Genomic DNA, 14202 nt, shown 5'->3' with positions numbered 1-14202 from the left:
GGGGGGGGGAGTGGAGTGGCGGGTCAGTTGGGGGTGAAGGTTGGGGGAATGGGAGGGCCGAAGAGGGGGATCTGATTGGTGTGTAAAATGAAAAATAATTCTTAAAAAAAAAAGGAGGAAAAAAAAAAGATTTCCTTCTGGAACCAGAGACCTAAAACTGGGTTAATTTTTGCTTCTGAATTTTTGTTTCACAACTTTTTGGGGGGATTATAGCCCATCAGAAATTTTACCAGAGAAAAATTCAGAACCTGTAGCTATATTAAAGGGTTAAAGGTGTGCATCACCACGCCCGTTTTACATATTTTTAAGCTTCCATCTGTATTGATATTTAAAGAAGGACAATTAGGAGAAAGGTGGCTAACTCAGCGGTTCTCAACCTGTGGGTCGCAACCCCTGGGGGTTGTTGAAAGACCCTTTCACAGGGGTCACCTAAGACCACTGGAAAACAGATATTTACATTATGATTCATAACAGTAGCACAAGCACAGTTAGGAAGTAGCAATGAGATAATTTTATGGTTGTGCGTCACCACAACGTGAGGAACTGTATTAAAGGGTCATAGCATTAGGAAGGTGAGAACCGCTGCTCTGGAGGAAGGGAGAGCCTCTGCCCTCGAGTTGCCCGACATGTCCTGCCTGGGCAGGCTGAGGCAGCAGCTCAGCTGGCGGTGCAGGCTGTCCTGTAGTTCTACAGATCTGCACAAACTGCCATTCCATGGGGGACCAGCAGAGGCGCACTTCCCACAAGCCCCCAGGCGAGGCTGCTGTGCTGGCTGCACACTGACTCACTGAGCTGTGTCCCTCCCAAGAATTAGGCGGACAAGGAGCTGCCCGGGTCCCGACTATCCAATTGCTGTTTCCCTAGGCCTCCAGCTGACACTCCTGGGAGACACAACGCTCAGCCAATAAGACAGCAGGACGCCAGGATCTTGTTAGCTTGGATATATTTTTTCCTTTTTTTTTTTTTTTTTTTTTTTTTTTTTTTGTCACAGAACACCGTTTGCAGTAGAGGAAACCGGCATTGCAGTCTGGTGGTGTCTTGGCTTCTTCACATAACCAGGACGTGGTCATCCTTCAGCGCAAAAGCCCTCATGGCACGTACCCTATTGAAATTCAGGACGGCTCCAATATTCTGTTTTTCTTTGTCATTTTTAAAAAATAAACATTTTTAGATTTGTCCACAAGAAGGCCACGTAGGCTCTTGGCTAGCGGAAGACAAGTCAGAACAGTCGCTGCACACTTGGGCTGCCGCCTGCTTCAGGCTGGCAGTTGAAATCTTTTTTTTTTTCAACTCATTTTTATTAAAAAAATAAAAAATGCTCCAACTATCAGTTTTACAAAATCTCTAAGGGAAACACAAGAGCAAGGTGCTGAGGTAAAAAACACCTGAGGTAGCTTTATTTGTGTGTTTTTCTCATTTTAAAAAAATCTGTAAATTTAATGCCCTGGGCCAACAACCTTGTATAAATTGCTATTTTCCTGCACTTTAAATTTTTAAAGAAAGAAATAATTTCACTAAATGTTGATGGCTTATATACCAAAATGTAAAAAGACAAAGTACATTCTTTCCTTATGGAGTTTTCCTTTGTTTGGTTGGCTGGTTGGTTTGCAGGGTTCCCGCTTTGCTCTTCCGAGACGCTAGGACAAGTGCCATCGACTCTTGTTCGCTTGAGTAACCAAGTGTAAGCTGAAGCTGGTTCGTGTGTTTCGCGTTTGTTCCGTTTGTGTGATGTGATACTCAGAGCACTGCTTTGCCTGGGGGGAGGGTGTGCATAGATATGGGGGGAACAGAAAAGGACAAAGGGATTCAGAAGGATGGCGGGCAAAGGGGAAGGTTGGGGGGGGATAAACAGAGACAGATAGAAATATATAGCAGTATGCAAAAAAAACCAGTTTAGAACCTGTGAAGCAGAGAAATGGATGCATGGATAAACAGGTGACAAGGGCCTGGGGCCCCTCCTCAGGGACGGTATCCCTTCTGTTGATAGACACAGGTGACCCACAACTGCCATTAAGTGTCCTTGACGAGATTTCCCTCCAAGTGAAGTTCGTGTGGGCAGCTCAAAGTTCCTTTCTCTACCAATGGACCTCACCCAAGACTTTATTCTTTGAAGTCTAGAAAAGCCTGCTTTCTCTTCAGAAAGAAAACAAAATTAATAATCGAGTAAAAATTGTAGTTAGTTGAGTTATTTGATATATTATTTCTAAAATATATTAATGCTGCAGGCACCCTGTGTAACCCACAGGCCACGTATCTTAACATCTCTCCCCTTCTAGTATGTACATACATGTACAGAGACAACACTCCACAACAAAGAAAAGGCTGTGGATTTTGCTTTGCTTTGAGTCACCTATGTTCAACTGAAAGGGATAGCGTCCTGGGAGCTGAGGAGGGATCTGAGTGGATGGGCAGTGGATGGCTGGAAGCCTGCAGAAGCCAGGGGAAGCTGGGCGCAGGCCAACTGGTGTTTCTGGGGAACCCGGGCCCTCCCTATGCCCTCCTGGATCCCAGGATGTGCAGGGGTCTGCAGACTTCCCACTCCTCAGGATGGTCTTTGGTTTGCTCCCGATCTGCTGGCTGTTTGGTCTCGTCTCTCTCGGGGGTTGGGAGGGTTACATTCATCTGTTGTTTGCTGGCGCCTGTGGGGGCCTCACTTGCTGCGCTGTGAGGCGACTCCCTGAGGGTACTTCTGCTCCTGCTGCTTCACCTGTTGTACAATTTCCCTGATCTTGCGTTGCGCAGTCTGCAGCAGAGAGAGGGAGGGGAGGGCACAGGGAAGAGACAATCCCAGTTCTGGGGCCCCCACAGGAAAACAGAGGGCTCCGGACTTGGGAAAGGTTGAGTGCTCAGACCAATCTTACTTCTCCCAGGTCCCTTATGACCCACCACACTCAATGGCCAGGGGCAGAATTCCTCTTCACTTCACCAAGGCAGCCGGGTGCTAGGTGGGAGGGGGCGGGGAGAGGAGGGTGCACTGGGGGGGGGGGGGGGAGGAACCAGAGCTTCTAACTCACAGGGAGCAGATGGCCAGGGAGCAGCAGGAAGGGTCAGTGATGGGGTGGAGGCCAAAGGCCCTGCCACTCCCACCTGAGCTCTGATATGCCCCCTCCCCTCCCCACCCCTTTCCAGAGCACTAGAAAGATCAGGAAAGGGGAGAGACTAGCCCTGAAGAACAGGAGTTCCAACCCTGAGTCACAGCTCCCCACGGGCTGAACTCTGCCACTGGCCCAGGCAGCAGTCACAAGCAGGAGACCACAGGCTGCCCTTCTCCTTTGGCTTACAGGAGGATCACAGTGGCCCTCTTCTAAAACCCGCCCAGCAAAAAGCATCAAGACAACGAGGCCACATACTAGGCCACTTGTCCCTGCAGAGCTGGCTTCTGTGAGTGAAAGGCAGCAGTGAGTGGAGTTCTGGGGAGATCGGGAAGAGAGCAGCAGAATACTAGGTCCCTTTCCTTAGTACTCTGAACCGCCTCTTGGGGACTTCTTGCCCAGCGTCCTGATGTCATCTTATGTAAAGTCCTCTTCAAGAAAAAATTCCCCCTTCGTTCTCTCTCCTGACTCTTGCCAGAGGTAGAGTGCACCTCCCTCTTTCGCTTTCTCTCCCCCTTTAATAATTTCCTCATGGACATCTGTGTCTGGATGGTGAGAGTAACTCTCCTCCTCTCCACACATCTGCATGGAGGGTCTCCCTCACCCACCAGAGCACCTTGGCCCAACCCGCCAAGGCCTCCCTTGTCACAACACCTTTTTGAGTAGTCGCTTTCCACAGTGAAACTTGGCCACCTGGCTGCTCTGCTGGGGGCTGGCTGGACATGTGGCTCCTCAGAGGAAGGCTGGGTGGGCAAGCGATGCTAAGCTCCCAACCCCAGCGGAGCATGCTAGGAGCCTTGCACCAATAGTTTCCAGTCCCCGAGGTCAGGGGCCAGGGAGGGATTCCACCGTGTGTGTTGTGCGGTGGTCGGGAAGAGCTTTAAGCACATGGCCACCCGACACAAATACAATACGTGAACTAGTGGGAAGAGCTGGGCAAGAGCAGGGCCCTCACAGAATAGTACCTGGCTAGCGAAAAAGTGTCCGATAATCCTGACGATCACTTCTTCATTTTCATCTGGGGTTTGGTCACGAGGCACGATAACTTCTGCGCTTGTCAAGTTCTGTAGCTCGTTTACCTGGAGAGGCAGAGAAGGAAGTGAGTGAGTAACCCCCCCCCCCAGCCCCCGCCCGCCCGGGCCACCCATAAAGCCGATACTTGGGCTGTGGACGGAGAGACCAGAGAAGCTAACCGCCCCCCTTTCCTTTCTCCTGCCTCAGCTCCTGTGGGTTTGGCTCCAAAGGGCTGAGTGACAGAGAAATGGGAATGTAGCCCTAACTCCACGAGGCTGCTTCTCAGGCTGAATGCTCTAATTCTGCAGACACTCGTGGGGACTCCTAGTAAGAGCCCAGGTTAGTGGCCCGCTTCTGGACCTGCTTCCCTGGCTGCTGGCCAGGAGCTATGGCCTCCACTTGTTTTACTCAGAATAAACCAACCCACTTCCTTCTCCTCCCTCTCCTCACCCCCCACCCTCTTCTTTCCTTCCTTTTTCCCCTCTGCTCCCTTTGGGGCAAGGTTGGCCTTGAACTTGCTATATAGGCAAAGATGACCATGTACTTCTATCCTCCACTCTCCATTTCGTGAGTGCTGGGTTCTGCCTGCCCCTTGGCGTGATGCTCAGCTCACAGGCAGAGTGAGGGGATCAGAGGGGCAGCTATCCACAGCTGGGGATACAGAGGATTCAGTGACTGCTTCTAGTCTCGGTCTCCAACACTTCAAGTCTGTCGAGCGGTCAGTGTGCGTACGTGGGGTTTGGACCGCACTTGCAGATCCAAGCCGACTATATTCTTTTGTATATGACTCACCATGTCCAGAACCTGAGCTCCCCCTCCCCACTTCCTGCCACTCAACAATGTCACTTCATGATCACAGGCCCAGAACTGCTCCAGTCACCTCCTCACCAAGTGAGAAAGCCATATTCTTGTGTCCACAGATAACCTATTGATGTCTAGGGATCAATATTCTTCTCTCTGGGGCACTGAAGGTTGATCCCAGGGTCCCATACTTGATAAGTGCATGTTCTATCACTGAATTTTACCTCCAGCTCCAGATTCAGGTGACGTGTGTTACTGAGACCTTCAGACTGAACACATGAATTACACTTTCTCGCCCTATTGCTGAGCCAACTCCCCTAGAGCAGATGGCCAGACTTGAGAAAGAACCAGAAAATGGGTTGTACAGTAGGGAGTGTGAGAGGGCCCCTGGAGACTGTCGTCAAGAGAGAGCACAGGGCAGTTGTAGCCTCTGAACTTGGAAACCAAGCAGAGAGTGGTCTCAAATGGGTTCTATCTGCTACATGTGGATGTGAGGGTGGGGGTGGGTGGGTGGGATAGGAGTTGGCCTTCTTGTCTTCGGATATAAACAGGGCTGGGTGGCATAGTGCTCAGGAATAGGGTGGGCTTGACAGCATGGAACTGGGCCCTTAGTGCTAGAGCCCTGCGGATGACCTTTCTGTCCTTGGAATCCCCGTGCCTCATGCATCCTGCATGTGCCGGAGCCCAAGTGTGTCAGCCCAAGGCCCTCAGACATGTTGAGAGCGAGCAGAGGAGCTAGTGAGGATCTGAGGGGAATCAGGCATGGCCAGGCAGGGAACTCATCCAGGTGAAGGGAGTCAGGAGCCAGCTTACGGTTTTCCCCCCTTTGCCGATCACGCGGCCGGCTGTGGACGAGGGAACACGGATGTGGGCTTCCAGCTTCACCTCTTCTTTAGGGTTAAAGAAGTTTTCCTCCTTCAGCTTCCCAAAGATCCGTCCCTGAGCCTGAGGACAAGATGACTGGTGATCGGGCCACTCTGTCAGTGCTGTGCAGGAACTCGGGAGTCCCAGTGATGGAATGTGTGGGCTTCCCTCCAGGCACTGGGCAGCTGCACACCTACCTCAGTTCTACCACCCATCTCAGCCATCCATCTCAGCCACCTCACTCTACCATCTGTGCTCGCTGCTGAGCCTCGTGGTCTGCAGGGGACTGCTTCCTCTAAGGAATGTGTGTGTCTAGGCAAGGGCAATGGTGAGCCACCAAGACTACACCTTGTTTTCATATGCCCAGTGCCTGTAAGTGTGTGATTGGCTGAATTTGTTTAAGGCTTTCTTAACCCCCCTCCACTGTATGCTCACTTCTCTGGTTACTGAAGGAGATAACAGGATTTGGTAAGTCTCAACACACCGCTGCTTTTGTGCTGCTGAGAATCAAACTCATGGCCTTGCACATGCCGGCAAAGTCATCATCTCATCAAGTACTTAGTCGTTAGTATGTTGTGGGACCATCGCCACTATCCAGAATATTCTGGATCCATCCCAGTGGTGGGACAAACCCATAATCCCAACTTTTGGGCAGCTGAGGGAAAGAATTGCAGGTTAAGGCCAACCTGAGCCATTTATTGAGGCCCTGAATCAAAACTGAAAAAAAGAGAGGACTAGCAATGTGGCTCAGTGGCCGAGTGCTTGCTGCCTCCTATGTGTGAGGCCCTGGGCTCAATCCCAGGACTGCCCGTCTCTCTCAACCAGCCTACTGTCTTTCTCTATGGTTTGCTACTGGACACATGTACGTGGAACCATGGCCTACATGCTCTTATTTCTCTAGGGTCATTCCTTTGTAGCACGCATTGGATAAATCATTCTCTTTTGTGGACACACCACATTTTGTTTGTTCATTTCCAAGCTTTTGGTCCCCTGTGATTTTCATTGTAAGAGCTGAACTTTTATAAATTAAAGCACATTTCCGCGACTTCTTGAAATTCAAGTTTCAACGTTCCTCGAGGAAGAACATCAGACACAAAGCCATGGTCCTCGCAAAAGAACTCTCCCCAATGCTGCTAGAATTCCCTCACAGACTGCCAGAACTTCCACTACATAAGGCTTCTCCTCTGCACCCATGTTAACGCTCTCAGCTGGAGAAGCCCAAGACAGCCACCCAATCAGAGACATGCTGGAGGCACTGGCATCCCGACTGGGCACCAACAGACAGCCCGCCTTTCCATGGAGAGAAGACAGAGCACAGAGGAGAAACGAGGAACCAGGCACAAGTCTGACCTGTGAGCAGCAGAAGGGGAAATGGACACTAGGCTGACAAAGCAGCACCTCAATTCCTCTGGGCTGTCTGCCCGGCACCCAGAGCCTGCAGGGCCGGCATGGGCTTTGGTACTGACCTTGAACTGGGCTTCAGGTGGCCCGGTGATGATGACCATCCTTTCACTGACATCTGGACCTTCTGCCGGAGCTATCTGCGGTTTGAGAAAAGGAACATGCTGATGCCAAGCTCCTGTGCTTGTCTGATGACCAGCTTCTGCCTCTGAGCTCCATACACAGTGCCACCTCTGCCCTGAATCTTAGGAAGTCTGACCTTAGTTCTCAGTATCAAATATGGGTCTTTGGCTACCCAGGCCAGTAGTTACTACCTGTCCCTGCAGTGAGTACCCTTCCAGCAACTTGCCTCTTCCCTCATCCAAGTCCTAAGAGATACAGGCTCTGCCAACCCCCAGGCCCAGAGGGAAGGAAAGGTTAGTCCACAATGCTGTCTAACTGGTATCTGGCTGCTTCCTGCCATGATGAAAATGGACTAAACCTTTGAACTATAAGAAAGCCCCAACTGAATGCTTTCTTTTATAAGAGCTGCCGTGGTGGTCATGGTGTCTCTTCACAGCAACAGAACACGTACTATAACAGGAGTTGGTACCAGGGAGTGACAGGCCTGACCACGCTGCTTGTGGTGGAATGTGGACTTTGGAACTTTGGATTAGGAAAGCAGTTGAATGCTTTAAGCAGGGCTTAAGGAGCCACTATGAGTAGGAGCATGACAGACAGTGTTGAAGGCAATCTGAACTGTGAAGTCCCAGCTCAAGAAGGTTCAGAGGGGAATATTGGTAAATGGCCTAGAGACCATTCTTGTGGTGTTTGGGGGGAAAAAAAATGTGGCTGCTTTTTGCTCTTGTTCCCCCCCAAAAAAAAACAAAAAACAAAAACAAAAAATGCCTGAGGCAAAATTGAGGCATTTTTGGATTAATGGCATTGGCAGAGATTTCAAGATAAACTAGTATTGACTCTGTTGTGTGGTTATTAGTGGTCATTCTCATGCAGATCTATAATGAAAAGGAGCAAGCTGAGAAAGGGAAAATACAAAATGTACAGTTTGAAGAGAAAAGGAGCACCAGGAAGTGTAATAGAGCTAAGTCTAGTACTCAGGGAGATAAAATGTTTCAAGAAAAGCCTGATGTTCAATGGAATAAAGGGAGTGGTGACCACAGGGCAAGATCCCATCCAGCTAAGCTTCCAACTTGTGAAAAGGAATTAAAGAAAAGTTTAGTATCGAAGAAAACCATCGAAAACAGAAAGCTGATGAAAATGTATTTGAATGAGGGGGCCAAGTTCCAGCCCCACCAAACAGAACTTGGCAGCTTCAGCCATGCGGTTCTGGCTTTGGAGTCAAGGTTATAAGTCAGGTGTTGTGGAATCTCCCTCCGTGACTAAGAAAAGCTAGACACCAATGTGCTAGGGCCCAAAGAGGCCATTGTGTGACACTGTGAAAATGAAACCTGGATTTCACTGGAGACCCCAAGATGTTGGAGATGCCAGAGTCACAAGGTATCTGCTGAGGAAAGCTACTCATGGGGAGTGGAACCAGCTTGAGAGAGAGAAGTGTGCTGCAGTCAACAAAGCTGAAAGGAGTTGGAGATCTGAAGAGCACTTTGACATCAGACATGGAGATGCAGAGTTTGGAGTTTGTCCAGATGGTTTTTAGTCTTGCTTTGATTCAGTATTTCCTCACTATGCTCTCTTTCTTCTCTTTTGGAATGGTAAAGTACATTCTGTGACACTGTATGTTGGAAGTATGGCACCTGCTTTTTGATTTTGATTTTATAGTTAAGAGATTGTCATGTATCTCAGAAGACACTTTGAACTTTGGAATTTTAAACAGTGTTGAGACTATAATAGACCACAGGGACTTTTGAAGTTGGACTGAATGCAGTTTTTGTATTATGATATGGCTACAAGACTATGGGGGTCAGGGAGTGGAAAGCGATGGTCTGAAAAAGAATGACCTCCAGAGGTTCACAATGGAACGTCTAGGGAACGGCACATTGGTAGAACACTGACTACGACAAGGTCTTTATTACATTTTCCTCCCAGCACATCCTGACTTACTTAAACAAATCTTTAGGGGAGGAAGAGGAAGAAGAGGAAGAAGAGGAAAAAGGAGAAAGTGACAACAAAATTGAGTTGGACCTGGTAGTTCATGTCAGTAGCCCCAGCTACTGAAGAGGCTGAGACAGGACGGTCATTTGAGACTAGATGTTAGAAGTTAGCTTGACAACACACACATACATACATACATACATACATACATACACACACACACACACACACACACACACACACACACACACACCCCTCTCCTCTCAAAAAAAAAAAAAAAACCAAATAATTAAAACTCAATCATCAAATCATGGCAGAATTAAACGTAATTCAAAGTCAAATGAATGGGAAGCATATAGGGAACATAAGGGTGAGCCAGGAGCTTCAGGTGAGCACACAATGCGTCGTGCAAGGCCTGACACAATTCTCAGCTCAGCTCCTTTAGAGCATTGGCACAGCTGAGCACAGTGACTGCAAAGCACATTCAGGAGGTGGAAGCAGGAGAATCAGGACTTCAAGGTCATCACAGGCGCCAAGGTAAGCTGGCGGTTAGCCTAGGCTATGAGACCAAGCCTCAAGCAAGCAAGCAAAAGATAGGGGAACATCGTCCAGGGCCACCCAGGCAGAAGGAACCCAGGGCTCAGGGAGGTGCCATTCCCTCTGCTTGCTCTGTGAGTGTACTGTCTCCAAAGCTCAGAGGAGACCTTCACTTAGAGGTCTGACTCTGTTTTTACCCCATCTAGGCTCTAAGCCAGGGTCTACCCTGGGACTTCAGGGTCCAGTGCTGTGTCCCAGCTTCCTTGGGAACACTCATCCACTGCATGTTGTCACCTGCACTGATCTAGAAAGAAGGACCCCTTCATCGAGACCTCTGAAGACTCCTCTGGCCTTGCTTACTTACTCTGTGGCATGAGGACAAATGGAAGACATAGGTAACCAGTAAGCAAGCTCCCGAGGACCACCCTCCACGGGGGGCAGTTATTTCTTGGTGGTAGACACAGCCTGTTCAGGGGATGTAGACTGGAACAGGCTGGCCCTGAGACAGGTGGCAGGAAGCCCTGTCTACTTCAAGATCCACACCCAGCACAGAGTCCTGAGGATGCTGTGGAGCAATGCCTACAGGACTGATCAGACCTGTGCCTGAACTCCCTCCCTCTGTTTCCATGAAGGCGCTAACTGGGAATGACTCTGAAGATCAGTAAGGTTGCTATGGGAGGAGGAGGCCATGGAGCAGAAACAGGACAATCTGGGCAAGTCTTGGCTGTCACACTCTGTAGTTTTGTGGCCATGGGTAGATAGTCAGACCTCCGGGGCTCCATTTCTCAGAAGCATTAGCAAATGGGGAAGTTATTGCTGTGATCAGCAAAAGTAGACGGTCAGGATCCTAGAGGTCAATGGAATTTATATCTAAGAGCTAGGCTGCCCACTTAGGTTCCTTGCTCAGTTCCTATTCTCTCTGTGTCTTACTTCTTCCAGTAAAGTGGGGCTTAGATGAAGGAATCACTCAAAGCTCTTTGGTCCAAATTGTCTCACTGGGGTTTTTTCAGCATCTCAGACTACAGTACTGAGCACCAGCAAAGATCTCCTGGATGCAGCCAGCCTGTTCTCATCCCCGCTTTCTCCATTGTCTAGGCCAGGACGCTACCTGTGTCAGGCCGCTGGGCATAGAGGACCGCATGTCCGCATCGCAGCCGCCTGGTCTAGGCTTCACCCAGTGTGTGAGTCTCTAACTGCAAGCAGACAGATGCAGGCTGAGGGTGCAGCGAGGTGCAGTTCTTTGCCAATGGCACTGCAGTCCTCATTCTGCACAATTCAGAATGTTCTGGGCTTTCCTGTTTGATTGCTTGTTTGTTTGTTTCCCTGTCATACTTGCTGCGGGAGAAACTCCAGCTCTTAGAGAGAAAGTGTAAGTATTCTTTCTCTCTAAGTCATGAGACGCGGTTTCTTAATTCAGGGTTGTCTCATGGTAGCGAATTTTCTTCCACAGCAGTGGGAAGTGTTTCCAGGAGCGTTCAGCATCTCAGCAGAGCTGACGGCCGGGCTTGAAGCAGGCCCATGGCAAACAACCCTTGACAACCGAGAGAGGCAAGCCAAGAAGACTTCCCTAGCCTTCTGCTCAGTCTGGCCTCTTAACCGGTAATGCCATCAGCTCTTGTCTGCCCATAATTTTATCAACACTTTCCAGAAAGTTCTTCATTCAATTTGTTTTCTCATAGTCTGTAAGTCCTTGAAGCACGGACTAACAGACACATCGATGTGCTGAGTGCTAGCACAAATGCTCATTCCACTCGAGCACATCCCCTCAGCTCGGGAAAAAATCTTCAGCCTTCTTTTATCCTCTTGGGAAGAGAGGACAATGCCAATCCTCAGAGGACCTGGTTTGGTCAGTACTAGTATCTTTTTTCTAATGTAGTTGTTTGGTGGAACAGGAAAGGACTAAGATGAAGAATGGGAGCAGTCAGGAAGGGTCCTGGAAATACATTCTGCAGATTCTGTCTCTGGGTGGTGTAAGAACCGTCTGGCACTGACCAGAGGAGACCAAGGGGACAGGCAGCTGGCAGCAATAATCTTACCTTGATAGAGGCACCAGCAAATCGAGCCAGCTGTTTGATGTGCACCCCCTTTTTCCCGATGATAGCACCCACAGCCTGGGTTGGGATGAAGAGATTCACAGTCTCCTGCTCTGGGTACTAGAAAAGAACACATGCACACTGTCATGCTCACTGGCCAGCCAAGTATTTTAAAAGCATGGGAAGGCCTCACTACCCAGGGAGATGGCCAAAATGGCATGGTGGATCTTTGTGTGGCCTGGTGCTCTCTACATGAACCCAAGCGGGATTGCATGAGCCTACGTAGCCCCTGAGCCTGTGTTTGCTGGGCACAAGCAGCCTGGGTTCTCTGACAGACACAGATTTGATAAATATGTTTCCTGTGCCTTCATCCAAGACCAAAATGGTTGTGATGGCTTAGTGGATTAAAAAGTGCTTTTGTCACGCAAGCCTGACGGTGTGATCCCTGGAGCCCATGGTGGGAGGAGACAATTTCTGAAAGTTGGCCTGGCCAGCCAAACACACCTGCCCATGGACAGAGGGACAGCTGTCCAGTCCCTCCCATAACTAGGAATACCATTTCACAAGGCGGCTCACCCTGCTGTGCCCAGGCCCCATGGTGAGTACCCAGGGAGGTGGGCTAGCCACCTGTCCCTGGAAACCCCCCGCGGAAAGACAGCGGCTCTTAGGTCAGGCTGCCAATGGTTCTTGTGGGAGTGATGTGTCTTCAGGGTCAGACTTTGATTACAGAACACCGACAAGGAAAAAAAAAGGTGTGGTTTGGTGTGGTGTGGTGTGTGGCTATGCACACGTTCATGTGTGCACACACATGTTGGAGGCCCGAGGTTGATGCCTCCGTCTTCCCCACTCACTCTCTCCCTTAGCTTCGACTCAGAGAATCCTATGGAACCTGGCCAGTGAGATCCAGGGATCCCGTCACTACTTCCTCAGCACTAGGAGCACCACCGCACCTGGCTTTTATGTAGGTGCTGAGGATTTGAACCCAGGTCCAAATGTTTGTATGGCAAGTACTGTGCCAACTGCACCAAATCCCTTGCCTACTGGAAACTTTTCTTTAGCTTATTACTATTTGCTAACTGGTTTTCTTTGCTTTTTTTAAAATGTATTTTTAAAAGTGTGTGTGTGTGTGTGTGTGTGTGTGTGTGTGTGTGTGTATGTGTGTTTAAGTGCAGGTGCCTACGAAGGCTAGGGACACTGGATCCCCTGGAGTTACATGTGACCGTGAGTCACCTGATGTGGGTGCTGGCATCTCCAGTTCTCTGAAGAGCAGTGTGCACCCTTAATGACTGGGCCATAGCTCTAGTCTTTGGTTCTTTAAGGAAGGATTTTACACTGTGTGTAGCTTAGGCTGGCATGAAACTCACTACACAGCCCAGGCTGACCACAAACTCGATCCTCCCACCTCCCACCCCCAGGGTCAGCTAAGAGGCCACACAGTCCAGGAGGCTCCCCAACACTGAGTGTGAAGCAGGGTGGCTTGGTGCTTACACTCTGAGCTGTATCCTTCTGGGACAGCCTAGAGCCACAGGAGAGAACAGTCACACTGTGACCAGTCACTGGCCTGTTCCTCAGGGGCCATATAGGGCAGCTGTGGAGCAGGAAGAATGGTGGCCAGGGCAGATTTGAGGGGCACTTACGGAGTGATGATGCGGGAATGGGCCGAAATGGTGATGAGGGTACAGACTGGAGAAGTATCCGGAGTGGGTCTGCATATTAATGAGACGTTCAGTGAGTCAGGTGTCCGTTTCCATGCGGCACATGTGCTCTGTGAGCCAATACCACTGTCCCATCTACAAACTTGTGCCTCTGTGTTTCTAATCCCTGAACCCTTGACAAGGTGTCACCTGGTTGCATCAGGCCCCGGGCCACAGCTTCTAAGATGAGCCTTGCTCTTTAGGCATTCAGGCAAGTCCCACTGCTCAGACCTGCCTTTCAGTGAGGACAGGGCTAGTGGCTCCTGTGCTATGGGGGAATGACAAGTTGGGCATTACAACAGAGAATCCTGGGGACAAAAGCCAAGAGTTATTCAGAACAAGCAAACGTGATCTGGGGAAGACAGAGCAGTTAGCTGCATCAGAGATTGCCAGAGGAACAGAAGCTCAATGTGGAGAAACTGAGAGCGTCAGTAAGAGAAAGGGAGCAGACAGACAAAGACGTCGTGTGCAAATGTGGAGAGAGAATCAGGAGGGCAGATGTGGACTCACGACGCAGAACTAGCTATGAAGAAATCACAATTGAAACAGTAGCTACTTTTTAATTCAGAACCTGCAGTATAGCAGGGACTATGATATTCTACATCTATTTATAAATTCTTAACCCGTATAGTGGTGCTATGAGACAGAAACATATCCGAGTTCATATTCTTCTAGGTAGGACACTTACTAAGTGAGCAAAGCTGTGTTAATTATGTT

General features: G+C 49.5%; 1 protein-coding gene across 1 annotated transcript in view; it reads right to left on the bottom strand.

Moving 5' to 3' along the window:
* Positions 1-1370: 1370 nt before the first annotated feature.
* The window catches only part of Igf2bp2 (insulin like growth factor 2 mRNA binding protein 2), a 119218-nt gene continuing 106386 nt past the window's right edge, over positions 1371-14202 (bottom strand). The window contains exons 11-17 of the mRNA XM_059277365.1: positions 13429-13497; positions 11795-11911; positions 7238-7312; positions 5721-5852; positions 4058-4171; positions 2655-2743; positions 1371-1754 (exon numbers count right to left, since the gene is read on the bottom strand). Coding sequence (XP_059133348.1) covers positions 1397-1754; positions 2655-2743; positions 4058-4171; positions 5721-5852; positions 7238-7312; positions 11795-11911; positions 13429-13497 — 954 coding nt within the window. The 3' untranslated portion in view covers positions 1371-1396. The remainder of the gene's footprint in view (positions 1755-2654; positions 2744-4057; positions 4172-5720; positions 5853-7237; positions 7313-11794; positions 11912-13428; positions 13498-14202) is intronic.

Source organism: Peromyscus eremicus, chromosome 12 (genome assembly GCF_949786415.1).
Source record: "Peromyscus eremicus chromosome 12, PerEre_H2_v1, whole genome shotgun sequence".
NCBI lineage: Eukaryota > Metazoa > Chordata > Mammalia > Rodentia > Cricetidae > Peromyscus > Peromyscus eremicus.
Note: the sequence above shows the minus strand (reverse complement) of the source record. Positions and strands in the feature narration are given on the sequence as shown.